This window comes from Euwallacea similis, chromosome 26 (genome assembly GCF_039881205.1).
Source record: "Euwallacea similis isolate ESF13 chromosome 26, ESF131.1, whole genome shotgun sequence".
Lineage (NCBI taxonomy): Eukaryota > Metazoa > Arthropoda > Insecta > Coleoptera > Curculionidae > Euwallacea > Euwallacea similis.
Genome location: NC_089634.1, coordinates 2,054,079 through 2,077,498, shown reverse-complemented (window position 1 = coordinate 2,077,498; position 23,420 = coordinate 2,054,079). Strand labels below are relative to the sequence as shown.

The 23,420-nt window shown below is 37.3% G+C and overlaps 4 protein-coding genes and 1 non-coding gene across 5 annotated transcripts; 1 reads left to right on the top strand and 4 right to left on the bottom strand.

Moving 5' to 3' along the window:
* Positions 1-115: 115 nt before the first annotated feature.
* On the bottom strand, positions 116-1,556 carry TfIIEalpha (transcription factor IIEalpha). Its single transcript, XM_066402552.1, has one exon. The coding sequence runs from the start codon at positions 1,400-1,402 to the stop codon at positions 173-175; it is 1,230 nt and encodes a 409-aa protein (XP_066258649.1). The 5' UTR covers positions 1,403-1,556; the 3' UTR covers positions 116-172.
* Positions 1,557-2,397: 841 nt separating this feature from the next.
* On the bottom strand, positions 2,398-10,661 carry Zir (Zizimin-related). Its single transcript, XM_066402710.1, has 19 exons — positions 10,507-10,661; positions 10,373-10,445; positions 10,123-10,301; positions 9,863-10,056; positions 9,189-9,808; positions 8,827-9,001; positions 5,940-8,091; positions 5,575-5,863; positions 5,213-5,522; positions 4,846-5,159; positions 4,634-4,786; positions 4,240-4,579; positions 3,832-4,183; positions 3,607-3,778; positions 3,359-3,539; positions 3,135-3,301; positions 2,861-3,084; positions 2,660-2,806; positions 2,398-2,604 (listed from the first exon to the last, which is right to left on the bottom strand). The coding sequence occupies exons 1-19, from the start codon at positions 10,545-10,547 to the stop codon at positions 2,565-2,567; spliced, it is 6,123 nt and encodes a 2,040-aa protein (XP_066258807.1). The 5' UTR covers positions 10,548-10,661; the 3' UTR covers positions 2,398-2,564.
* Positions 10,662-11,175: 514 nt separating this feature from the next.
* LOC136417037 (lysosome-associated membrane glycoprotein 2-like) lies at positions 11,176-20,484 on the top strand. The gene is made up of 6 exons (XM_066402527.1): positions 11,176-11,316; positions 11,851-12,200; positions 12,262-12,427; positions 15,581-15,775; positions 15,838-15,976; positions 19,735-20,484. The coding sequence occupies exons 1-6, from the start codon at positions 11,262-11,264 to the stop codon at positions 19,796-19,798; spliced, it is 969 nt and encodes a 322-aa protein (XP_066258624.1). The 5' UTR covers positions 11,176-11,261; the 3' UTR covers positions 19,799-20,484.
* A 106-nt stretch (positions 20,485-20,590) lies between these two features.
* Positions 20,591-23,403, bottom strand: Prdm13 (PR/SET domain 13). Its single transcript, XM_066402689.1, has 7 exons — positions 22,784-23,403; positions 22,573-22,724; positions 22,345-22,496; positions 21,468-21,792; positions 21,215-21,413; positions 20,950-21,155; positions 20,591-20,894 (listed from the first exon to the last, which is right to left on the bottom strand). The coding sequence occupies exons 1-7, from the start codon at positions 23,081-23,083 to the stop codon at positions 20,591-20,593; spliced, it is 1,638 nt and encodes a 545-aa protein (XP_066258786.1). The 5' UTR covers positions 23,084-23,403.
* Positions 22,171-22,252, bottom strand: TRNAS-CGA (transfer RNA serine (anticodon CGA)). Its single transcript has one exon. It is a non-coding gene; the product is annotated as a tRNA-Ser (tRNA).
* Positions 23,404-23,420: the final 17 nt, after the last annotated feature.

The window sequence follows — 23,420 nt, the reverse complement described above, 5'->3', positions numbered from 1 at the left end:
TAATTTCACACTAAATAGTATGACTATAATGAAACAATTTGTAATGTGTATTTATTTTCTATCTGAGGCTATACTTAACTCGGTGTATATAATTAAAAAAATATTCAACTGATATTTTGTAAGTATGACATATTCACTAATGAGCTAAAGAAACCACTCAAAAAAGGAAAAATTAATAATTCATATGAGAATAATAATCCTGAAATACTTGAACATAAATTTCCTTTTCTGCTTGAGTCATTTCGTTTATAATACTATCATTAATATTTGTAATCAAAAAGCTTTTATTGCCTACATTGACTGTTGGAACCCCACTATCATCTTCATCTTCACTGTCCATAGTCTCCACATCCTCCATGGTAATTTTATCCTCTTTTGAAGCATTTGACTCTGAGTCAGAATCATTATTTGTACCTAAGCCTTTAATGGCACTAGAAGTTTGGTTAGTTGAACGCTTTTCATGAGCCAGCAGTACACTCATAATGTCATCATTTTTAGCTGATTGACTATTAGATTCTTCTATCTGGTCTATTTCACCGATTTTCAATTCGTCTTGTGTCGTATTTGACGAAATGACAGTGGACTCTGTCATCCATATTGGAGCTTCTTTGTGGTTAGAGGGGGCAGTTGCACTAGATTCTTCACCAATTGTGATATCAACCCGTGTTTCTTCCACAGCAAAGCCAGAGCTTCTTGTAGCTTCTCCTGACCATTCTTGTGATGGCAGAAAAGATTTCTTCTCTAAACCTCTTATTGTGCTAATGTCTACTGGCTCAGGTTCTAGCACCTCAGGGGCTAATTTGATACCTTCCACTTCACGTAGTAAAATATACAAAGGTTCAAGTTGCTCATTGAATTTCGCTAATAACAGTCTGGAATCTTTCTTTGGCAAGGCTGATGAATCTTCTTCTACAACCTCCTTGCAATAGGTACATCGAAATTGCTCAGACATAAAATCAAACAATTGATCTGCCTCAAGATCAGTAAAAGTCTTTAGACAAGCCAAACATTTGAAACTAGCTCTACTTGTAGCATCTCTTTCTTCAGTCTCCAGCCTCTTTCGCATGAGATCCAGCTTGTATTTAACTACATTGACAAAACTTTTATAGTTAATAAAATAATAATTGACCTTTTGCGCTTTACTGTCCGCCCCGGTTTCCATGCGTAGCCTCACTTGAATAAATTTATCATTTCTCAAAATTGCTATTCGAGCTCGTAACATTTTTCTTTCAAATTTTAGGAGTTCACATATATCATCCTCTTTCATGCAGGGATTCCTGACTAACATATCTACGATAAGAGCATCTTCGATGCTGTAGAAGCCCCTGACTACTAAACGGGCTAGTTGTTTAAGGCTACTTGGAACTTCTGTTACAAGTCTTTCTTCAGTAACAGCACTCATGGCTCTTGAGTGGTGAAGTTAGTGGTGCTTCATTTCGATGTTCTTATAATCTTTATTACTACTAATTTAGGAACCAATTAATAATATCAATAAGCAAGAAAAATTAAAAATAAATAAAGGAAAGTAAATTTACAGGTTACCTGGTGCATCCACCACAAATTTGAGTCATTCGACAGTTGAGGTTAAGAATTTGTTTGACATTTAATGAATAGCCCCGAAATTAGAACTGGCATCATGGCGAACCCAGTCACGATGTATTGTGTCTAGAAGTTTACGCGCTGTCGATCCTCAGGGGTGTATCGTCCATTAAATTAAGAACATTGTTCAATACATGGGCTGCTGTTGACAATGAATGTGAAATTATAAACCTTTAAATTGAAATTTAAAATTTATGTTTTAGTTTTACACAGTTGCCATGATGCCGTATGATTGAAATAAGTAATAAAAGTATAAATAACATTTTTACGGCAGGTAAGGAATCTAAAAAAGAAAACAGAGAACGTGATTGAGTACGTGAAAACTTTCCAGAATCAGAACCCTTTTTGAATATTTAAAAGAGAGGGGGCTAAAAAATAAATTTAAAATTCTGTACTTTATGGTGACCGCAAAAAGATCACGTGTAGGGAAATGCATAACTAGATCGACATAGTCCGCAAAAATCCCAGACGTAAGGCTCGTTGAATATATACCAAAGAGTAGCAATAAAATACAGTACTTAAGGCTTAGATAAAATACTATAATGCAAAGAATGCGAACGATACCATGGTCACTTCGGGCTAGTAAAATTTCCTATTGGGTTTAGCTGAAAATTCTGAGGAAAATTTTTAAAATAAGATTTTTAGAAAAAAACACATTTTCAGGAAATATTTGTTTTATTATTCTACTTAAAGTTTTTCAATGTGATTTTATACTATTTTTATTTGTTTCTACTTCTAGGTATCTTTAGTTCCTAGATCAGTACTACAGATATAATATACGAGAGGAAAGGATTAGTAAACGATAAATATAAATAAGAGTTGTGCGTCTAAAAGGCATTAAATGCTTGTAGCCTGTACGTACTGGAAAGCATTAGTCATTAAAGAAAATATAAATACGGACCGTTTTTTCGTAAATAAAAATGTTTAACTTTTTAAATCTTAAAGACTAAAGTCCCATGTGCGATTTACCATCGTAAAGCTGAGCTTTCTGTATACTTGCTAGCGCTAAAAAAATTTTCTATAACACGTCGCGATTATTTCAAATCGATAATAACTCTACCTTGAATTTATAATAGTAATTGAAGGTGGATTTACTAAAGGTTGTAACTTGTCCGTAAATTTCTTGTAATTCCTGTCCAACTCTCTTTGGTAGTCTCGTTGATCCACGCCGATAAGATTTTTGTTCTTCTTCAAGGCATCCGCACATCTACAATTACCAAGTTACCATAAACCACTTAATACCACTAAGACTACAAATCACTTTTTGGAAAAATCTTTGAAGCACAGCCTAAGTTTATTCTGGTGTCTAGTCAAATTTTTTCCATCGCTAGATAGAAATGTCAGTGCCATTTCCAACGGCCCCTGGTTTACAGTTGTGCCAATGCATCCTTGTAATACCATTTGTAGTATTTTTGGATCTGGCGGCTCTTGCTGGGTAGCAGTGGCTAATTCTGCAGTCTTCTTTTGAATATCTTCTATTGCAACCTAAAAACATAGCAATGTAACGCAAAGTTCAGATTAAGATCCGGGCTGACCTCAATGGGTGTTAAAGTGATTTGCACTCTATCCACCACTTGAACACGAGTCTTGACATATGGAAAGTGTACGGCCGTAGTCAATATGGTTCTTCGTTTGTACTGCTCCTTGAGTTCGCCATGAGGTCTCCCGGTCATGGTAAAGGGAGTAGCATATACGAATCTCTCTATAAAAGTCGCGTTAATTAGTTCTATGACGATTATTGCAAATGGATGGAGTTTACTAATATTAAAGTTGCGATCGAAATGAGTCTGTCGATAACTCAATTCAAATTGTTCGAAATAAGGTTCTACGTAGGTAATCTGAATGTAGGCCTTATCCTGGTCCAGTAAGCTTATATCGACGATATTCGAGTCCTTGATGATTATGACGTTTTCCGTCCCAAAGCGTTCCGCATAGAAATTCTACATCAGGAAATAAATCGTTACTGTCAGTTCTACTATACAGGTAAAGTGAGTATGTTGGTCTCACCTCTAGCCTACTGAAAATTTCTGGAAGTTTCGTAAGTGAAGGCTCCTTGTATATAAATTCTTCCTTGTCCAAATCCCCAAATTTGGAACCATAAAAGCCTACTCGGAAATACGTTCCGAACATACGTTTGCCTTGCAGTTGGTCGATGCGTGTATAAGCATCATGCAGTTTACTGAAAGATATTTGTTTATTTTAGGTATACTTAGTATCACCGAAAGTATTTACCCATAAATATTCGCCAACTTCTTGAAATCCCTATTATTTTCAGCAATAGGAATTAACACCTTGTAGATGTCGTTCATTGGCTCGTACATGGCGGCAGCATGAAAGCTGCTGGCCGCATGCTCCAATAACCCCAACAGACCTGCTTCGGTGAAATGAGATCCTAAACAACCACCCTCTCGTTCAGGACTTAGGACGTCATCTGAAACGGCACTTTCTTCCAAAACGTTGGAGCTAACTTTTTCCAATGCAGCAGCTCCTGCTGGGAGATAAGGGAGCGACTCCAACATTGCCAAGTATTCGGCAACCAAGGCTGCGGAGTGCACTAGGCACATTCCTGCTTCTGTGTGGTTTCCTGAGCAAGAGAAAAATGTTCTCAGTAGGCATTTTTTAGAGAATTAAACCGCAAACCTCTCTCCATGTGTTTTTGGGCCATGTTGGCCAGCCAAGTGAGTCTTAAATCGGGGGAATTCTGGTAACCCTTAGCGATGCGATACATAAGGTCTAATAACATTTCAGGATCTTCTTGGAATTCCTTCATTTTCACCGTATCCGAAAGGATCATGTGCAGATTGAACACCAAATCGCGCACTTGTTCAGGGAACGTGGTTTCTTGCAGTTCCGTGTCATGTTCCCCATATTCCAGAATAGTTTTCAAAGATCTGCGCAGGGAATCGTCGCTGAATGAAGCTGATGTCCCCACCAGGCTGCTTAGCGACATGGTTACTTGCATTTTAACTCGGGCAAAATTCTGGAGCAAAAAAAACATTAGTTCAATATTTAGAGCGAAGAGGAATAAATTTACATTCCCTATTTGAAAAGTTTGCCTCATAAGGAGATACAACGAGGCGGCTGCTTGAGATCGAACAGAAGCAATTTGGGAACCGCAGTGCTTCAACAGGAGCAGACAAAGATCGGCGCAATAAGTGCTCTCTTCGTCAAATAAGGCACTGTGAAACTGAAGAATTTACAGTTGAAGCTACGCCTTCAATCCTCAAGGTCACGACAATTAATTACCTTAAAAACCAAACTGCGCTGAGAAGCAAACATGTGCGGCAATACTGTGGTACTCTGGTTTTTGCCCAGTGCATGCAATAGTACCGATAACGCAAGACCTACTAGATGTTGTTGCGTATCCATCTGCGCAATAGTTGAAACGCAGCGTTCCAGGGTGTCCAATACGATGAACGAGGCCTCGGTGGCAAAATGGCCTTCCAAATGCGAGTCGTGCAACGTATCTTCCCGAGGTCTCTCTTGAAAATCTGTACCTGTTTTATAGTTCATCTGCTCTTTGCGCCATCTTAGTTTTTCTGCAGAAGCTTGTGGGGTTCCTGCTAAATCACCCTTAAAACCAAATTCACCAAAGTAAGGATGTCTCCGTTACCCTTACGTCGCTGCATCATCTCTCTTGCAGAGCCTTGTCCTAGAATTACGTCTTCGAGACGCGACTTGATGTCTTGAGTCACCTGGGCATGGGCGTATCCCGATGAGGGCGGCGCTTTGCGCCTTGGGCGGTATTCAAAGCAGCTGGTGCATGCATCCAAAAGGTGTAGCAAGGTTCCTAACCTCGATGACGTCAGCTCGCCCATCCATTGGGACAACGATTCGCGTTCCACATTTTTCAAAGTCCACAGGACGCACGTTAGCAAATTTCTGGTGGTTTCTGCACTTATACCTAATTTCCTTCCTTGAAGCTGGTGGGACAATAATAAATTGGGGGTGGAGTTTTTCGTTAAAACGACATACCGACTGAAATGCGTCGCATGTCGATGTCGGCAATTTTCCGGCGATTGCCATAGCGACACTAGGATTGATGTTGCTGGGGCCGTGGTGTTCTTCGTGAACAAACCTGTCATTTTTATCTTGCGTAAATGGGTGAAGCAAGGGTAACACGTCCATGGCGATGGCCAGCAAAGGGAAGTAAAGCGCAGCCACTCTATGTTTGGATTCGGGAGAGACGTACCGTGAATCATTGTCATGCCAGGACAGAAGTGATTTCACAGTGTCTACGGCTTTATTATGCAAGGAAGCCTGACTGCAACAAATAATACATATGTACACGGCATGTTACGTAATGCTAGTATGGCCTAGTGACCTATGTATTTACTTACTGTGTTTCCAACAAAACAGTGGCCACATCTCCCAAAATCATACCGGCCAAATAATGGTGCTGCTTATACTCCGAAGACAGCTCTGCGAATGTGTTGACGCGTTCTTGACTCGGAGGTGCACCAGAGAGGAAGGAATTCTGACTTGTTGAGCTAGTTACACTGGGACTCGGCGATATACTAGCTCCCGAAGACATGAACGGCGATGAAAATGGCAAATTTAAGGCCACATAGTGCTCATGACTGCAAATGATCCTGCTAAACTCCAGCTTCAGTTCCACTAAAACGCTGGCTTCGGGATTTGAACTTATTTTGCTTTGAATGTCTTTGGTGTATGAACGCATTAATTGGAATGTCCATCCTCTGTCGGCAATGGAAAGCAGGTCGAAAAAGAAGAACGCTAGCGCTGAGTTTAATTTGTGGGCTTTCCTCGTTTCTCCTGCAGAATGCTGGATAATTTCCAATGTTACATATTGAACAAGCGAACAGACGTCGTCAAGGAATTGATCTGGGAATCGCGATTTTCTAGGAATATCCAGACTTCGAGTGTGTGCCAGATGTTCCACCATACTTTTAATCATTAAATCAAACAAGAACCAGGCGTTGTGCATGGCCAAATCCTTGTTGCGCCCACTAGTAATCGTCCATTGATAAGCCAACTCCTGATGCACTATCCTGGGACAGGAGCTGATTACAGTTGGACTGACTGGTTCATTGGGAGGCACACGCATGCTGGAGGCCCTATCCAATCCTCTAGATTGATAGTGACTGACCTCTAAATCGGGATTGGAGTTACTACGCAGCAACACAGGAGGAGAGCCTTCGAAGGCGGGGTGTGGAAGATTGCATTGGAACTGGAGATAGGTAGTCAAAAGAGAATTTCTTCCGTGTTGGTCGCAAGGTAACTCTTGAATATTTGATATGCTATCCAAAAGAAGGCACAAGGTTTCGAAACAGGTAGATCCCACGTTGATCACATGTCCAGAGATTCTGGGCGGCTTAGCTAAGAGCTCGATAACGTTATCAAAAAGCTGTGGAAGGTGCTTGACTATAGTTTCGGGTCTTGCTCCTGCGAGAGCCACCATTGAGCTGGTTAGTTCTTTTTCGGAGCCGACCTCTCCTAACCTGGTCGGAATGATTCCAGTGTGAATATAGTCGTAGACGGCAAAGAAGCGTTCTACTGGAGGATCATGGGTGTGAACTGATGACATTGTGTCCAAGATCACTGTAAAAAGTCCTTTGTGATTGTCAAGCCATTTCATGCCTGGCAAAAACACATCTGGAGGAATGTAGCTGTAGTTTCTGGGTGGTGGCTCCAGCATCACTGGCAGGCAAAATTCACCGGAAACCAACCTACCGTCTCTCAATAACGGCAGCCAGGTGTATCCCACTGGAGTTTCCACCACGTTTTGATCAGCTTTTTTCTGGCACGATATGTGATAGAATGTGAATAACAAGTGGTGATTGTCGGCTAAAGATGCGGGCAACTTGATTTTAATTTCGTCATAGAACACTGGCGTCTTACAGTGATACGTCACCGCAGAAAATGCTTCATTGGTCATTTCTGGGCAGCTAGATTTACCGAAAATATTAGTCAAACTGTGGCTCTCACTCTCTCCAGCCATTAACTGTATTTTCACAGCTAAATTCCTCGCCGATCCGGTTCTATTCGAGAAATTCAGATCTTTGGGGCTCACGAATAACAAATTCCTGTAAGTGTAATGTGGTATTAACACTTCCTTGACCGGCATCTCCAAAAGCTCTTTAGTAGGTCGGAATTTGTCGTCAGGGTAAGGCCGAAGCTTGGCTAACTCAGTCGTCAAACAGTTCTTATATTCCAGCAGACACGGAGAAATTTCTAACTTAAATGTGGCGGGGATGCACTTCAACTTCTTGAGTACTAAAGTTGGCCTCTTAAGGTCTTGCAGGTATTTGTATAAGTCCTCGTCGCGGAGTTTATCGCCTTCTTGTTTGAAAAAGGAGGACATGGTTAAAGTTATGGGTCGAAAGTTGTCTAGGTTGCTGGCCAAATGATCCGGGGACCAAGACCTGCATTTGTCTTTCCTTTCAAGAGAACCTCTTCGAGTTAATGAGCCCATATCACCGATGGCTTTACGCCGCAATTGTTCTAAACCTCCACCTGACGATTTTCTATCTGTAAGTTATAAAATTGTGTTCTTGTTTTAGTTACACAGATATCAACTACAGCACTACAAATATACAAGGTGATTCATAACTTATCTATAAAATTTTAGGGATAAGTTTGTCATGAAAAACTAAGTCGATTTTGTAAGAAAAATTTTTCGAAAAAAATTGTTAAAGTTTAACCATTGTATAACTGGACGTCTGTAATGTTCCCGGTTTTCTGCAGAATTCCTTTTAGGTTCATCAACCTTACGTATAATTTACAGTTGGGTTTCCCACGTATCAATGGTTGGGAGCTGAAGACATGGGTGATCCGACTTAAGGGTACTTTTGTTTCACCCGAAATAAAAGAAGCGTACTTACATGTGTAAGCAATCTTGGTATCATAAATTGTTACCCTTAAGACGAATCACCCATGTCTTCAGCTCCCAACCATTGACACGTGGGAGACCAACTATAAATTAAACGTAAGGTTAATGAACCTAAAAGGGATTCTGCAGAAAAACGTAAATATTACAGTCGTCCAGTTATACAATGGTTAAACTTTAACAATTTTTTCCGCAAAAATCATAAGGGTTTTCCATAATCATCATAAGGATTCTTACAAAATCGACTTAGTTTTTCATGACACACCTACCCCTAAAATTTTATAGATAAGTTGTGAATCATTCTGTATAAATATAACTCCTGTTTCTCTAAATCATGGTTATTATTGATGACCCTGGTTTAAGTAAAAATTAATTACCTAAACTATTAGTATTTGATCCAGACCCGCACGAATCTCGATCAAATTCTCGCTCCAGTGAGTTACCTCCGTTTATCACGTTGATCAGATTTATGGCTGTCCAAGCGAAAACTTGGCGGTACTTGCCCAGCCTTTCACTGACTGATACAGCGATGGATTTCAGTTTGTCCCTATTCTATAAGAGACATGTTTTATGTATAGCCAGTTATTTCCCTTTCATTTTTCCACTGATAACATGTGACATTTATGAAAATGATAAATAAAAGTGTTGCTAATGTTATGAAAGTTATATTTTGACAAGTCATTGCTAACAGCAGAAGTAGGAGATTTTTGGATATATGCAGTCTGCAATTCATGCTCACCTTTTCATCCTTCAAATATGGCTCCACACACTCATTGATATCCCCCTGCAGGACCTTTTCCAATCTCACCACAATAAACAAATCAGGAGAAGGATGTGAAATATTAAAAATGCAGCTTCTGGCCAGTGTGCTAGTGTCGGCATAGGCCACATGTCCGCCCAACATCCGCTTAAGCTGCTCAGGATTCATGTCAAAATAAAATGTTTCTGAAACTTTTTTTCTTTCTTTGGAATCATACAGAGCCATTGAGGCAAAAAGTGGCTCCACTTCAATGTCCAATGTCATCTGTAGGCACTTGACCAAAACACGATGACCAATATGCTCATATGGAGCTGTGGCTGGCAGTCTTTTTTCAATAGAATCACAGTTTTCAGTTAGATCTTGTGGAGATAGGGCATAAAGGGCCAGAGGTCTTTCAATTTGCCTTTGACTTTCATTTACTTGGTCTTGAGACTCTAAGACTGACTGCTCTAATATTTCTGGAATCAGAGCATCTCCTGTTGAATGTCTCAGGTCTAGAGAAGCCCAGGAATTTCTGGGAGTTAAAGTATCTCCACATGATGATAAAGAACCTAAGGATACAATACTTTGTCGGCTGCTTCCTCCATGAGATGTTGCATCTGAAAGGTTGTAAGAGTATTAAACTTGTAAGAAATGAGATTTAATGAGACTACCTAATTCACTGTCAATCTCAGAAGATACTTGAAAATCTACTTCGAATTCTTGTTTGGGGCTTGGTTGCAGACTTTTTGAAATGTTTGTTCTACTGGCACTACTGCTGCTCAAATGCCGGTGGGTATACCGAACCACTTTCCATCCAGATGTGTAACATTCCACACATGATTGGATGTGTGGCAACAGCGACTCTCTACATATTATGAGTAAATGATCATTGACAAAACAGTGAGCAAATTAAAACTACATTAGAATTTACAATCTTTCTTCAGGTAAAATTGGCTGCAAAGTCCTTAAAGGTCTGTCAATGAGATCAACCTGGACATCTCCTTGAGGAACATCCAGAATGCTTCTTAAGGGGTCTCGGTCAATAACAAGTTGATATGCACTTAGGAACTCTTCAAAGTCCAGTGGGTCAGCTATATCATTAGTCCAGCTCTAGCAATAAATATTATCAGTAGTAGTAGGAGATGGAAAAATTATGGGTGCATGTAATAACTTGAACTTACAGAGGTGGATGAAGGTGTGAGAAGACCACTTTTGCTGGAAGACACTGTTCTTCGAACTTCGGCTGCATGTTGCCTAAAATTCAAAAAGACTTTAAGTGAGAACCCAGACTCCTCAAACTTATTTTAGCTTTTACTTATTTAATTTTTGTGCGAATGCCCTTTGGGTCGTTGACATGGTTTGGCTGGTAAAGTCTGATAGATTACTACCACCAAACTGTCCAGCCGAATAATTAATCAAAATAGGAGTATAAAATAATTATTTCATTTTTTATTTTAATTAACGCAAAGTCTCATCAATTATAGTAAACCGACAAGGATGTAAAAGAAATGGTAAACAAACAATCATTAATAATATTGATAACAAAAAACAAAAACATTGTCAGTCACTGTCATGTCACGCAGTATTGTAAAACGTCATCAACAATGTCATCGTTGCCACATTTCAAGATTCACGGCTAATCAAATAGGATATCGTATCCAGCCAGGCTTTTCTAGATTTGAAGCAAGGATTAAGAACTAGAAAGAGCAAATAATTTCGAAAGGAAATATTTTGCATTGAAATGTATGTAGCTAGGCAAGTAACTGATCTTTTGTCGAAGTTCTACTGCAAGCGTTAACCAGTGAAAAAATCTATTGGTTTGTTATCACAGTTATTTTTCCTTCACCATAACATCAAGAACTTTAAAAAAAATTCCTGTAGATGCCAGAATCAGCATCTATTGACAGTTCTATGAATTTACCACTCAGTTGTCGTTATGTCATCAACGTCACTTTCCTTCTTCATTGTATTTATTGTAAATTAGTAAATTGCTCCTTACTGTGAATAGTTTCCTTCTGGAAGTGCGAACGTCTCGATAACGTCCAAGGAAAAAAGGTTTTTACATCAACAATGCTTCTAAAAAGTTTAATAGTATTGTTAGGAGTATCTTGGGTCCTCACTGAAGGTAAGGAGTTAAATAGTTCAAGGATTTACTGCGAAATAGCGGCAGCAGCATGACCAATAAAAAAGCAATATGATAGCTAGGCATTTGCAAAGTACTATTTACGGTTCTTTGTTCTTTTTTGATGTTATAGTTTAATTTAATACATACTTATCAAGCTTTAGTCACGGGAGAGTTGAAAATTTGCCTGTTTACTTAATTTTGCAGTTTTCCTTCACTTTTTTCCTCCCTCTGAGTAGTGCTGAGTAAGCATTAAGACCATTTTTATCAAAATTTTCAAGATAAGTTTGAAACGGTAATTCATAATTTTTTCTGATAGACAACCAAGTTATTCATTGCCTTGAGTAAGAAGTTTGCACAGCTGCTCTCTGACTATTTATTTAATGTAACACTTTATTTAATTTGAGAATGTGAAATACCACTTATGCTTGTGTGATTTCCCACTATTTATATTATTATAATAAAGCTTCCAAGTTATCCATTTACTTATTGAAAATATGGTCATCAATACCAAAATACAAGTTATATCAATTTCAGATGTTTCTGCTAGAGTTCGTGTTGATCCTCCTTTTGGACCAAATGGCCTTAGTACACCATCACCCAGTAGTTCTACAACTAATAAGCCTATCCCTACTATAACAACATCTTCCCCAAATACAACTACTACTTCAACATCAACAACCACCTCCACTACTGTCACAACCACTAAATCTACAACCACTTCCTCTACCACAGTAGCCCCAACAACCTCAACCCCCAAACCTGACAATAATCCAGCTGTAAATGACTATGTTGGCAACTACACTGACACCAAGTTTATTTGCCTCATGGCAAGAATACAAATTCAGGTGGAGGTCCTCTCCAAAGACAAAAAAAACTCTACTTTTGTATGTATTCTATTGTAAAGATTGTTGCCACAGACTTTCATATTTTAATATGATTTTTTAGGTAAATGTTCCTAAATCTGCGACTTCAAAAGTTTCCTGTTCATCAAGTGCCATCAACACTGAGTCTTTAACTATAAACTGGTATAATAATACCATCACCTTCCAGTTGTTGAAAAACAACAGCAAATTTGATATAGAGTCTGTTAGAACAACTATATTCTTGCTTGGTAAGTTGCAGTTTGGTTGTTGTTAACATGTTATAAATGTTTCTTATGTTTGATGAATTATCTGTTACTGGAATGTACATTACTCATAAATCTTTTAAATATATTTATTACATATTTATATTTGGGATTTATAGATATTTTATATAGAAGGTGTTTAAAAAAGATGTGACAATATTAAAGAGGGTGATTGCCCAAATCATTTTATTAAAAAAAAGTTCTTATAAACATAGGTCCGCAAACTCTTCTTTACCAATCTATAGGGTGTTTATCTTTCATTAAAAAAACAATAAAAATTAGATTTTTCCAAAAAAGCTTGAGATGTTATAATGAAATTGACACGTCACGCTATTTTTAAAGAAAAAATAGGACGCCGCTGGTTTCTCTAAAAATGGAAAATATTTTTGAATTCCTTGTTCAATTGTGAAGAAAAAAGCTCTCATGACATTTTGTCGATGATACCCCGTTTTTGAGTTAAAAAAACCATTTTAGAGCATGTTCATTTATCATAGAAAATTTTTCAATAGCCTGTGATGTGCCAATACGCGCGCCATTGGTAAGACTAAAAAATCGTTTTGTGTTGCAAAGTGTGCGTATTTCACAACTATTGTGACACGCCTAAAATTTCATTATAATATCAAGCGGTTTTGGAAAAATTTAATTTTTACCATTTTTTTAATGAAACATAAACACCCTATAGATTGGTAAGGAAGCGTTAGCGAATCTATGTTTATAGGAACTTTTTTTTATAAAATAATCAGGGCAATCACCCCCTTAAATATTGTCGCATCTTTTTTAAACACCTTGTATAGTAAGGAAGTTCTCAAACAATATAACATTCCAGTAACATGAGGATAAAACTATATATATATAGTATGATTCAAGAAAGATGATGATCATGTGCCAAGAGCAGGTAGTTAACAAAGAACTGGTAATTAAATGGGATAATGCATTAGACAAAGTCCTCTTTTTATTATTGTGCGTAGAGCATTACTACATGGCTGTTGAGATAAATCTGAAAAATTTATTGTTAAAGTTAAATCTATTAGTACTTCAGAAACAATAGTTTTATTCAAGCGCAATTCAACGTAGCTGTAATATACAAATTATACATTGAATTTATTCAATATGGCCTCCATTCGCTTCGACGACCTGCTCCAATCTGGTTCGAAACCAAGAGCATGCTCGTTTAACTTCTATTTTGTCCATATTGGTCATAACATCCACAATGGATACCTTTACAGTGTCCTTTGTATTGTGAGACTTTGTGTTTACTTCAACTACGCCCCATACGTAATAGGCAAGAGGATTACAGTCTGGGCTGCATGGTGGCCACAAATCTGGTGACCAGTGGTAATGAAAGTTGCTGTAAAGCGAAGACTGAGTTCTCCTGGACTTATGAGCCGGTGCAGAGTTCTGCTGAAACACGTATTCTCTTCCAGCGACCACTTTATCTATCCAGAGCTTCACAACTGTGTCCAGAACCTTTATATATTCTACTGCGTTTACTCTGAGACATTGCTTGAAAAAGTGGGGTGGCATGACATCCTCATCACTGCTGATTACACCCAACACTACGATCGAAGCAGGGAGCTTTGTGTGCATGACGCTAGGCACTTCAGCGACCTTGGCAGATCCAACGATCATTTTGATGATTGATTTTTCGATCTTGAATAAATTTTTTCTCATTTGAAAAGATCTTGGGGTATCCGGCGCTTTTGTGCTTTAATGTTGTTCAACAATGCTTGAGATTTTATTTTTCGATCTTCCTTGTTCTTCTCAGTCAGTAAGTGACAATTCCGTAGAACAAAAGATTTGTAGTCTAGGTCTTGATGAACTGCCAGACTAATTGTTGACCGTGCTACACCCATATCTCATGCTAATTGATTCATGCTGAATCCGGGATCTGTGTCAATTTTTTCTTTTAATTAATGAACAAATTCGGCACTTCTTTTCCGATCAGATCGCTTACTGTCGAATGCTGGTCTTGCAGTAACATTTTATTTATTATCAGCATTCCGGAACGCTTTGCTCAAATCGTAAACTTAACTTTTTGTAGCTAAACCATTCGATAGTTTCATTAGCAGTTTTTCCGACGCGGAGTGACTCAAGTATCGCTGCTCTACGATTCTGTTCTCCACTCATCGTTATGCAGATTTAAACGATTGTACTTTGTAGTGAAGTACCAATACGTAACTTTAAAATACAACGCAATATTTGCAAATTCGCTTATAGCGACAGCGCTATACCTCCCCTTAAAAATATTCCGGATTTATCTCGGCCTGTAAATGCATTTAGCACAAGCCTTATAAAGGTTGTCATGATATGCGGTTACCAAATTATGTTTCAATCCTGTGTTATGCCTATGGAAGTAGCTGTTACTCAGACACTCTTCCATATTGGCTCTTACATGAACTAAGCAGGCAAAGATATAGACACCCGGAAGAATCGGTATTCTAAATCAAACAAAAATATTATGAAAGCATTCTAAACTTCCAGCTCCCAAGAATGTTTATGAATCTCTTTTGAACACCCCGGCTGCATGCAAAGAACGTGAATGAAAGAAGCCGTAACGATGCCTTCAATCAACAAATCAACAAAAATCAATAACAAGTGTCTCCTTGGACAAAAAAGTTTGTGGAGATTTCTAGTTAGGTAAATGCTTGAATTTGTTTCGCATCTGAGATGTAAAACATAATCCGCGTAAGAATGATTCTGTAGATTCATAAGATTATAGATAGATAGATTATATTATAGATTCAATAGATTCATCATCATTCATTCTCTTTTCTGAAGTTGAGAGCAATGCTACCATTTTTCTCATTTGTGAGTGGAAAGTTGTTAGTGTGCGGCAAAGTTGCTGGGAAGTATCCATGAAGTGACGGGTGGTGACAGTCCTCGGTAAAAATGAGATTGAGACATACCATTCGCGTTGATGGAGTATCTATAGGGCTGATGGCTATATTTGTTTATAAGGACATGAGTATGATTCTTAATTAATAGGAATTCTGATTTCATGACATGATCGTCATATTATAATCGAATCATACTTTAGTAACTTTTACCTCACTTCAAGCTGCTTCTGATATTCGACGATTTTCTATTAATAGGTAGTGAAAATGGCCTATAACTATATTGCTTTGTATTTTATTTAAGATTCCAATCCTATCACATACTATCACAACACATCTGAATTTTCCGTGCCGTATAAAATGTCCTATTACTGCACTAAAGAGCAACTTTTAAACCTAACGGATGTCCAGACCAATGAAACATCAGCCATACTACATCTTAGTCACTTTCACTACCAAGGTTTTATGAACACCACCAAGGCCAATGATTATTCTTCAGGTAAAGGCTGAGGGTTGTTGCATTTATAATAATGTTTATAATCTTTGAGTTTTTTCATTCAGTTTGGGACTGTGACGGCGCGAATACTTCTGATGCAGTACCAGTGGTCGTCGGGTGCGTATTGGCAGTCCTGGTGGTTTTGGTCTTGATCGCCTATTTGGTGGGACGGCGACGTTGCCAAGCTCGGGGATATCTCTCTATGTAAGTTTAACTTGTCAATGCACTCCTGCGCGTTCAGAGGGACATACTAAGCATTAATTAAAACTACCATTACTTGTATGTTTGGAATGTCCCAGTACTAATAGGGAGACTGGTGGTAGTAGTGAAGATTTTGTTTTTCATATTTTAAAACACTGATATATTAATCTAGTTTGTGCAGGCAGTTTAGAATTGTTACAGTGGTATTTCCACAAAAGTCGTCAAAATTGTCTTCCTCGGAGAAGTTTTTATGTTGAGCACCCTCAGTTTTTCAGTTAAGTTGTCGTTTAAGTTAGTTTATTTTTTTGGTTTCCGTTTAACTTATATAACCATGACTTATAAATTTGAGGGTGTGTTAGAATCTCTTTTCAAATTGGGGTACCAGAAATCTTGTTTTTTTAATGAACAGTTTTATAGGTCTAGAATGTGTGGTTGAACCTAAGGAATCGCAATTATTGAGAATTCCTTGGCGTAAATCTGACTTATATAACTCTTTACAAAACTAAAAATGGCTTACAGGTGAAGAAGAGATGAATTAAATTTTGCTCGTTTGTTCCTGATTTCAATTATTATTCGGAATTTTAATATTCAACTATTAAACGTATGGAGGCATAATGTATGTTTTTTGTTTATATTACTCTCATAGGTGTTAATTTAGTTTTCTACATATTATACAGAGCAAATAGGCTTGGAACAGATTCTGTTGTTCCACATAATATAGAGCTAATCATGCTAATTAATATTAACTTAAGAGCTTATTCATTGGTCAAAAGTAGCGGCATTTTGTCGTATCATCCACTTTATTTTTACTCAAAGGATGTTCGTTCAAACTTAGTGCATGCAGGACCATTTGAAAATTAAGATAGGATATTCATAACCAGAAAAAGGCCCATATAAAAGTCAAAAGAGCTTGGAGATAGCAATACATATGTCAATGATATCTCTTCCTTTGACGTCTTTTATGATATTAAGCTGAAATTTGAAGGAAAGATATAATATATTGTGATTTAACCCTTGCATTCTTTGCAGTTTCTAGTTTTTCAGAAATAATTTGCGAGCAGAGATTCTGTTGAGAAATACCTAAGAGAAAATTTTCAATCAAAGCGGCCATGATGGTGTATGAGCGAGCAATTGTTTTTAGAAGTTAATTATGGAGAGGGGGAGAGGGGAAGGGTAAATTCATCTCTTGTCTATTGCCAGTAACATATGTTTGATGATAAAGGGCACTTGCAATGCATCGATAACAACAGATTCCACTGTTTGCATTCCTTTACTGACACTTCAATTTGCAATGAAACATACACCTATTGAGATATTTGGACCGATTACGACAGTTTAGTACATACCAATCTCGAGTTGTCCCAACTGTCAAAGTTTCATGTCACTAGTTTGTTAAATCTTCTATTTGCTGGATAATGTCACGCCAACAACTCTATCGATGATGGATTTTATTGAAGTGTTTGAATGAATAAAAGAATGTGTCCAAATAATAAATGGTGAGGATCATGGCCCTCGATTTAAAATTAGTTTCTCTCGTCCTTTAGATACGTATTTCTCAACCGATTTCAAAATATAAAAAATTATTCCGTCGAATCACAAAAAAAGGTTTTCATGTTTAAAAATTATTTTCCAGAAACTTAAATTTCCTTATTCCAAATTTCAGCTTTTAGCCAAGAATTTTAAAACAAATAGAGCGCCCAGAAATATCGTTGCAACTCGCAGAATCTCTATATGTTCTGCTTCAAAGTAATGTCTATTTACAACTCTCTTAAAGTAAATCTCTTTTCAACTCAATTTTCCTAAGATCTGTTTACTTGCATCATGCATTTTACGACTCAACAACTATATCCGAATTTCACACTTTAAGATCTGATCCATGTCTATTTTCTTATTCTTAACCAAACCGGCCGTTAAACCTGTTAACATAATATAAGCCATCTCAATTTTTTACGATAATTGTTAATTCTTGTAGACAAGATTTTTTAAAATGTTATTGGGTTTTACAACATTACGAAAAATAAACAAAAAACAACTTTTTGATAACACAAATTTATTTCTAGTTCAAATACGAAAATAAAATGAAATTCCAAAGCGACAAAAACATAGGCTAGTCTTTCTACATCTACTGATTACCTCTATAGTTTTTCTATTTAGTAGTGTATTGATCCCTCGTTGTTTTCTAAGATTTCCACCAATCGGTTTGGAAGCGATTTAAAAAGTTTTTGAATGTATTCTTGTTGAATATTGCCCCACTTTTTTATTATGTAAGTTTTAAGTTCTTTTATGGAGTTGAACTGTTTTCCTTGTGCATAAACTGCTCGAGAATGTTCTCCCAAACAATTCTCAATAATGTTGAGATCTGGTAATCGAGCTGGGCAGGGTGAAACTGAAATATTTTTGACTTCAAAATTTTTTAAAACTATTCCTACTGTGTGAACAGGTATATTGTCTTGATGAAAAATGAACCTTCCTCTTATTAGTTTTCCTCTTTCAACGATCGGTTCTTGAATAACTTCTCTATATTTTTTGCGTTCATTTTTGGCAAATAAAATATTAATTCAGTCTTTCCGTAGTACTCTAGTCTAGCGCAAACCATGATACCTTCTCTTCTCAGATTACATCTGTTTAAATTTTTTTTTTTCTTGCGTAAATCGTGAAAATAATATCGTTATCCATCAAGACTATCCAAATTAAAACGTTTTTCATCACTGAAAATAACTTTTTTCCATTTCTTTTTCCATGAGACATGTTCAATTGCGAATCGTTTCCTGTTGGCTTTGTGGGCTTTTGAAAGAGGAGGTTTAGTCTTCAGTTTTAATCCCTTTAAGTTTCTGGATTTTTGCAAAATGCGTTGAACATTTCTGATGTTTGTTTGTACTCCGGCTTGTTCACAAATTCCCTTGTGGTAGCTACAGAGTTGTATGCTTGGCGTAGAATTACTCTCCATTCCCGGACAGTTGTTGTCATGGGCCTGTGCTCTTCTTTCGGCCATAATCATCACCCAGCGTAACAAAATTCCTTATAACGTGCCTACTTCGATTGAAAATTCGAGCAACTTTTGAAATTGTCCAATTTTTTTCGTGCAAAGTTTCTATAACTTTCTTTTACTCTCCGGCAACACTTTTCCTATTGGCATTGTTTAATTGAATTTAATTGCATTAAATAATAACAGAAAGGATTTAATGTTTCAAAACTAAATTATTACTACATTTTGAACAAGGTTAAGATTTAAAATCGAGCATTATCTATTTTTTGTCGCTTTGGAATTTTCGTATTTTAACCAGAAATACATTTGTGTTGTTAAAAAGTTGATTTTTGTTTATTATTTGCAATGTTGTAAAACTTAAAATAATTTTTGTCTCGAGTATTAGAATTAAAAATTATGGTAAAAAATGGGGTGGCCTATAATTTTGTCAGGGACTGTAGATTTTGAAGTACACTAACGTGTTAATGGTGTTTTTAACGACCTTCAGTTAATTATAATATTTAGATAGTCCTAGTTAGATATATTATTAGTCAATGAATATATAGTTAAAAACTTGTTTTGGTTTGATATTAATATACGATATAATGAAAATATCGGGCTGTGAAAGCTAAAACAGATTTGTACGCGCGATCAATTATTATTGGGAGTTTAAATAAAGTGCTGAATTACATGATCGAATGTTTTATTTATTCCACCTCCTCCCTATTGGCAGACGTGCGGAGTGACACTATTTTCTCCTCTTTCACATTGTTGTTTCGATTGTAATACTTTTTAGGTTTTCCCAGGAAAGGGACGAAAGCGATTACATTCCCATGAAAAACCTTTCCTGTTTCAATTAATCGTTTTTGTAACCCTGTTTTCTTGTGTTGTGCCTTTACCAAATGTTAAGTTACTTTGACTTATACTCTTAGTATTTCCTTGTTGACTTAAGCATTGTTTGCCCAAAGACTTTAAATTTAGTTGTTTTGAAATACTTTTAGTTGTAGTTTTTAGATTAGATTTTTTTGTAGGGGTCCCAATAACACTAACAATGTTCTGTGAGAACATGGACCATTAACAAGCAGCTTAAACATTTTCATCGACTACTTAAATTTGATCCTTGTCAGAGTAACTTGAAGGATTGTTCATTTCTAAATCATTTTATGGTAGCACATGGACTGCATTATTATCATATAGTCCATGTTTTGATCCTACTGAAAGGTGAGACGTCATTGTGATATTAAACGTTGTGATATTTCAACTAGGATCTGCACAGTGGCGAATGGGTGACTTATTTTGATTTCTCCGAATATTTATCAGTGTTAAGAGTTAGAATAGGCGCACATTTGTCCACATTTTGTCGTTTTATTAACTTGTAGTTTTGTTCAATCTCTTATGTGTTTTTACTTATGTACCATGTGAACTTCCTTAAATGTCGGTGTAATCTTAGATTAAGTTACATTATAAATGAATGTTATTTAGTGCCTAACTAGTGGATACTTACATTTGTATGACAAAGGAATATAAAAGACGGTGGATAAATTTATATCAAACACTTTTTATCTCTCTCATCAGTAATTGCTTACAAAAGTAAACTTTAAAACATCAACAATGAAACGAATGTTCAAAAATATCTTAACGAATAAATCCATTTAGCTAACCTTTTCCCCATCACCCGAATCTAAGCATTTCTCATTAATAACAGTCACATCTGGATGTTTTTCAGTGATCTTAATATTGTCAACACTCGAACTGTTGTAATCTTCAGTGAAAATCGATTTGTCTGCACTTGAAGAAGAGTTTTCCACCTCGTCAGTTGTTGCTCTGAGATTCTCATTATTAGCGGAATTCTCAGGTAGAATGTTCTTGTCAGGGTGTATTTCTATCATGTGGCGGGAGGTCAGGTGTCGCTCTAGATCGCGACGACGTACAAGAATTTTGCCACATAAGTCACACCTAGAAAAATCCTTTTTGTAAAATATTGTTTTTTTTTAAACATATCCTGACACACTTATAAGGGGTGTTTCCTTCAGCATGTAATCGAACATGCTTATTCAGGTTGCTGGGGTCCCCAAAAGGTCTATCGCAGAATTTGCACCTCAAAGGCTTGTACCCTGTATGCGTCCTAATATGTATTTTTAGCCCATATTTCCTGGAATAGCACTTTCCGCAGTACAGGCAAATGTGCCCTTGTTTTGCTTTACCTAAACTGCTGACCTAAAGTAAAAGAGTTTAAAAGGGGTTTATGACGAATTTCTAACGAGGAATGTTCTTACCAAACTTTCAATTTGAGCGTCGTCCCCGTAAATACTCTGAGTATTATTGAAATCTTGAGTTTGCATCAAATTTCTATGCAACTGCACCACATCGGTCTCAAACGACATAGGCCATAGAGGCGGAAGATCGTGAGTGTTCAATCCTTGAGGGTTCAAGGCAATCGCCCTATTAGTCGCATTAATTTCAATCGCATGTTTCCTAAAAAAAGAAAAAAATGTAAATATATCGAGGATTATGAAAATAATAATTTACTTGAAAGGTTTGAAAGCTGAATAATGCCCCTTTTGTAACGCTTTATGGGCAGTAGTCACGTTGCTTTTTAATTGCTGAGCTGAAATTGTCAAATCCAAGGCATCTCGTTGCTTGCTGGTTTGGGTATCCGGCGTAAGTTTGAACTCGAAATCTTTCACTTTAGGAGAGGCAATTGGGGCCGACTGGGGGTCTCCTATGAGGGTAGCTAACCGTTCCCATAGAGAGGAAATAGGCAGTTTTCCACAGGCTAATGTGATATGGAGCTTTAGAGGGTTAGGGGATTCATAGAGAGCAGAGCAACGGAGACATTTGTACTTGTTTTCTCCTGAAAATGAAGCAATTTTGATTTAGCGAATAAGTCAACGATTTTTCAGGAAAATTAAAATATATACATATAAATGAGAAAAGATGTGCAAACTCTAACAGCTAAATCTTCTGATAATCTACTAGTCTTTTATCGAGACTTCTAAATAAAATTGAAAATCGATTTCTTAAGGCACAGAAATACTTATTCTTAATATATCGTATGTTCTAAACAGTTTACCCATCTACGCTCGTATGAAACCATTTAGAGATAACATAGTTTGTTAAATATAACACATAATAAAAAAGTACCAGTGCGGGAAAATATTGATTTCTACATTGAAATGCTTGTAAGAAAGTGCCTATTAATAAAAAATAAAAAACTTGAAACAAAAAGGTTCGCAGCCGGTAGGATTCGAACCTACGCTCCCAGAGGGAATCTGATTTCGAGTCAGACGCCTTAACCACTCGGCCACGACTGCTGTAAGAAACTAGTTGACCAAGTCAATATATAACCGGCGTCACGATTGATGCAAAACTAATATACAGGGGATTATCAAAAATTTTCACCTACCTCGGATATTGGAGGGTTTGAGGAAGACCACTTGTAACATGGCTAAAATATCTTCAGAAAACCATAATTGCAATTCCTGGCCCATTTCGATCGGCCTTACTACTTGAAGGATCAACTTTGGCTGAACACCACCGCGAACGTTTTTATAACTTCTATAAAAGAAAATTCGATTTTTAAAATGTTTCTGATATTTTTGATTATTTTATTAATATTTTTTAGTTTACCTACCGGCAAGACGGTTGGAGCTTTAGCTGTACATTGTAAGTGTGGCAATCATTTGAGAGCCTTATACCTCGTACCCAATGATAATCATGGGGCCAAATGCTCTTGTACTTGTTGTCCAAATCCAGGGTACCGAATAAAGTTACTCCTACAGATATCTATGCATACAAGAAAAAACTACAATGAAGTTCAATGGATACACCTCTTAATTTCTTACCTGCTGAATATCGACATCACCTAGTAAAGTCCAGGGTTCAATCGGCAGCGACATAGCACCCTGTGGAATTGAAGTACCTGCGATCGCTTTTCCAGGAATTAGCAATTCTGCGTAATCACAAAATTTACTATCAGAATCTCCTTTAATTTTGGTCCCGTCTTGCTTCTCATGTTCTTCGTCCACAGCAAGTGGAACCAGAGGGAGCATCCAGTCACTAACCAACCCTAACGTATCCGAAGGATGAACCATGTCAAAATCAGCGGGTCCCGGCACATGGTGCACTTCCATTTTCACCACCATGCACAGAAATGTACCACCAAATAAAATTCCTGGTGATAGGAGATCGCGACGTTATCACTATACTTTTTTGACAAGTACCCAACTTGTTTGACAAGCTGTTTCCTGGGTGATGGCCAGTAATTGTTTGGTGGTTTCGAAGGTGCATCTCGCCTTCTGGGGGGTGGTGGTAGCAGGAGTTTTATTTTCCATCCCCTCTCTTCCTGTAAGGGCAGATCAGAGGCAGGACGGACACGGTGCCTGTTGACACCCCGTATATCACACGTGGTCCTGCGGTATTAAAATTGCGCGGCTTGGATTGATGGACTGTGTCTGATTGCAGGACAGGAGCGGACTAGCC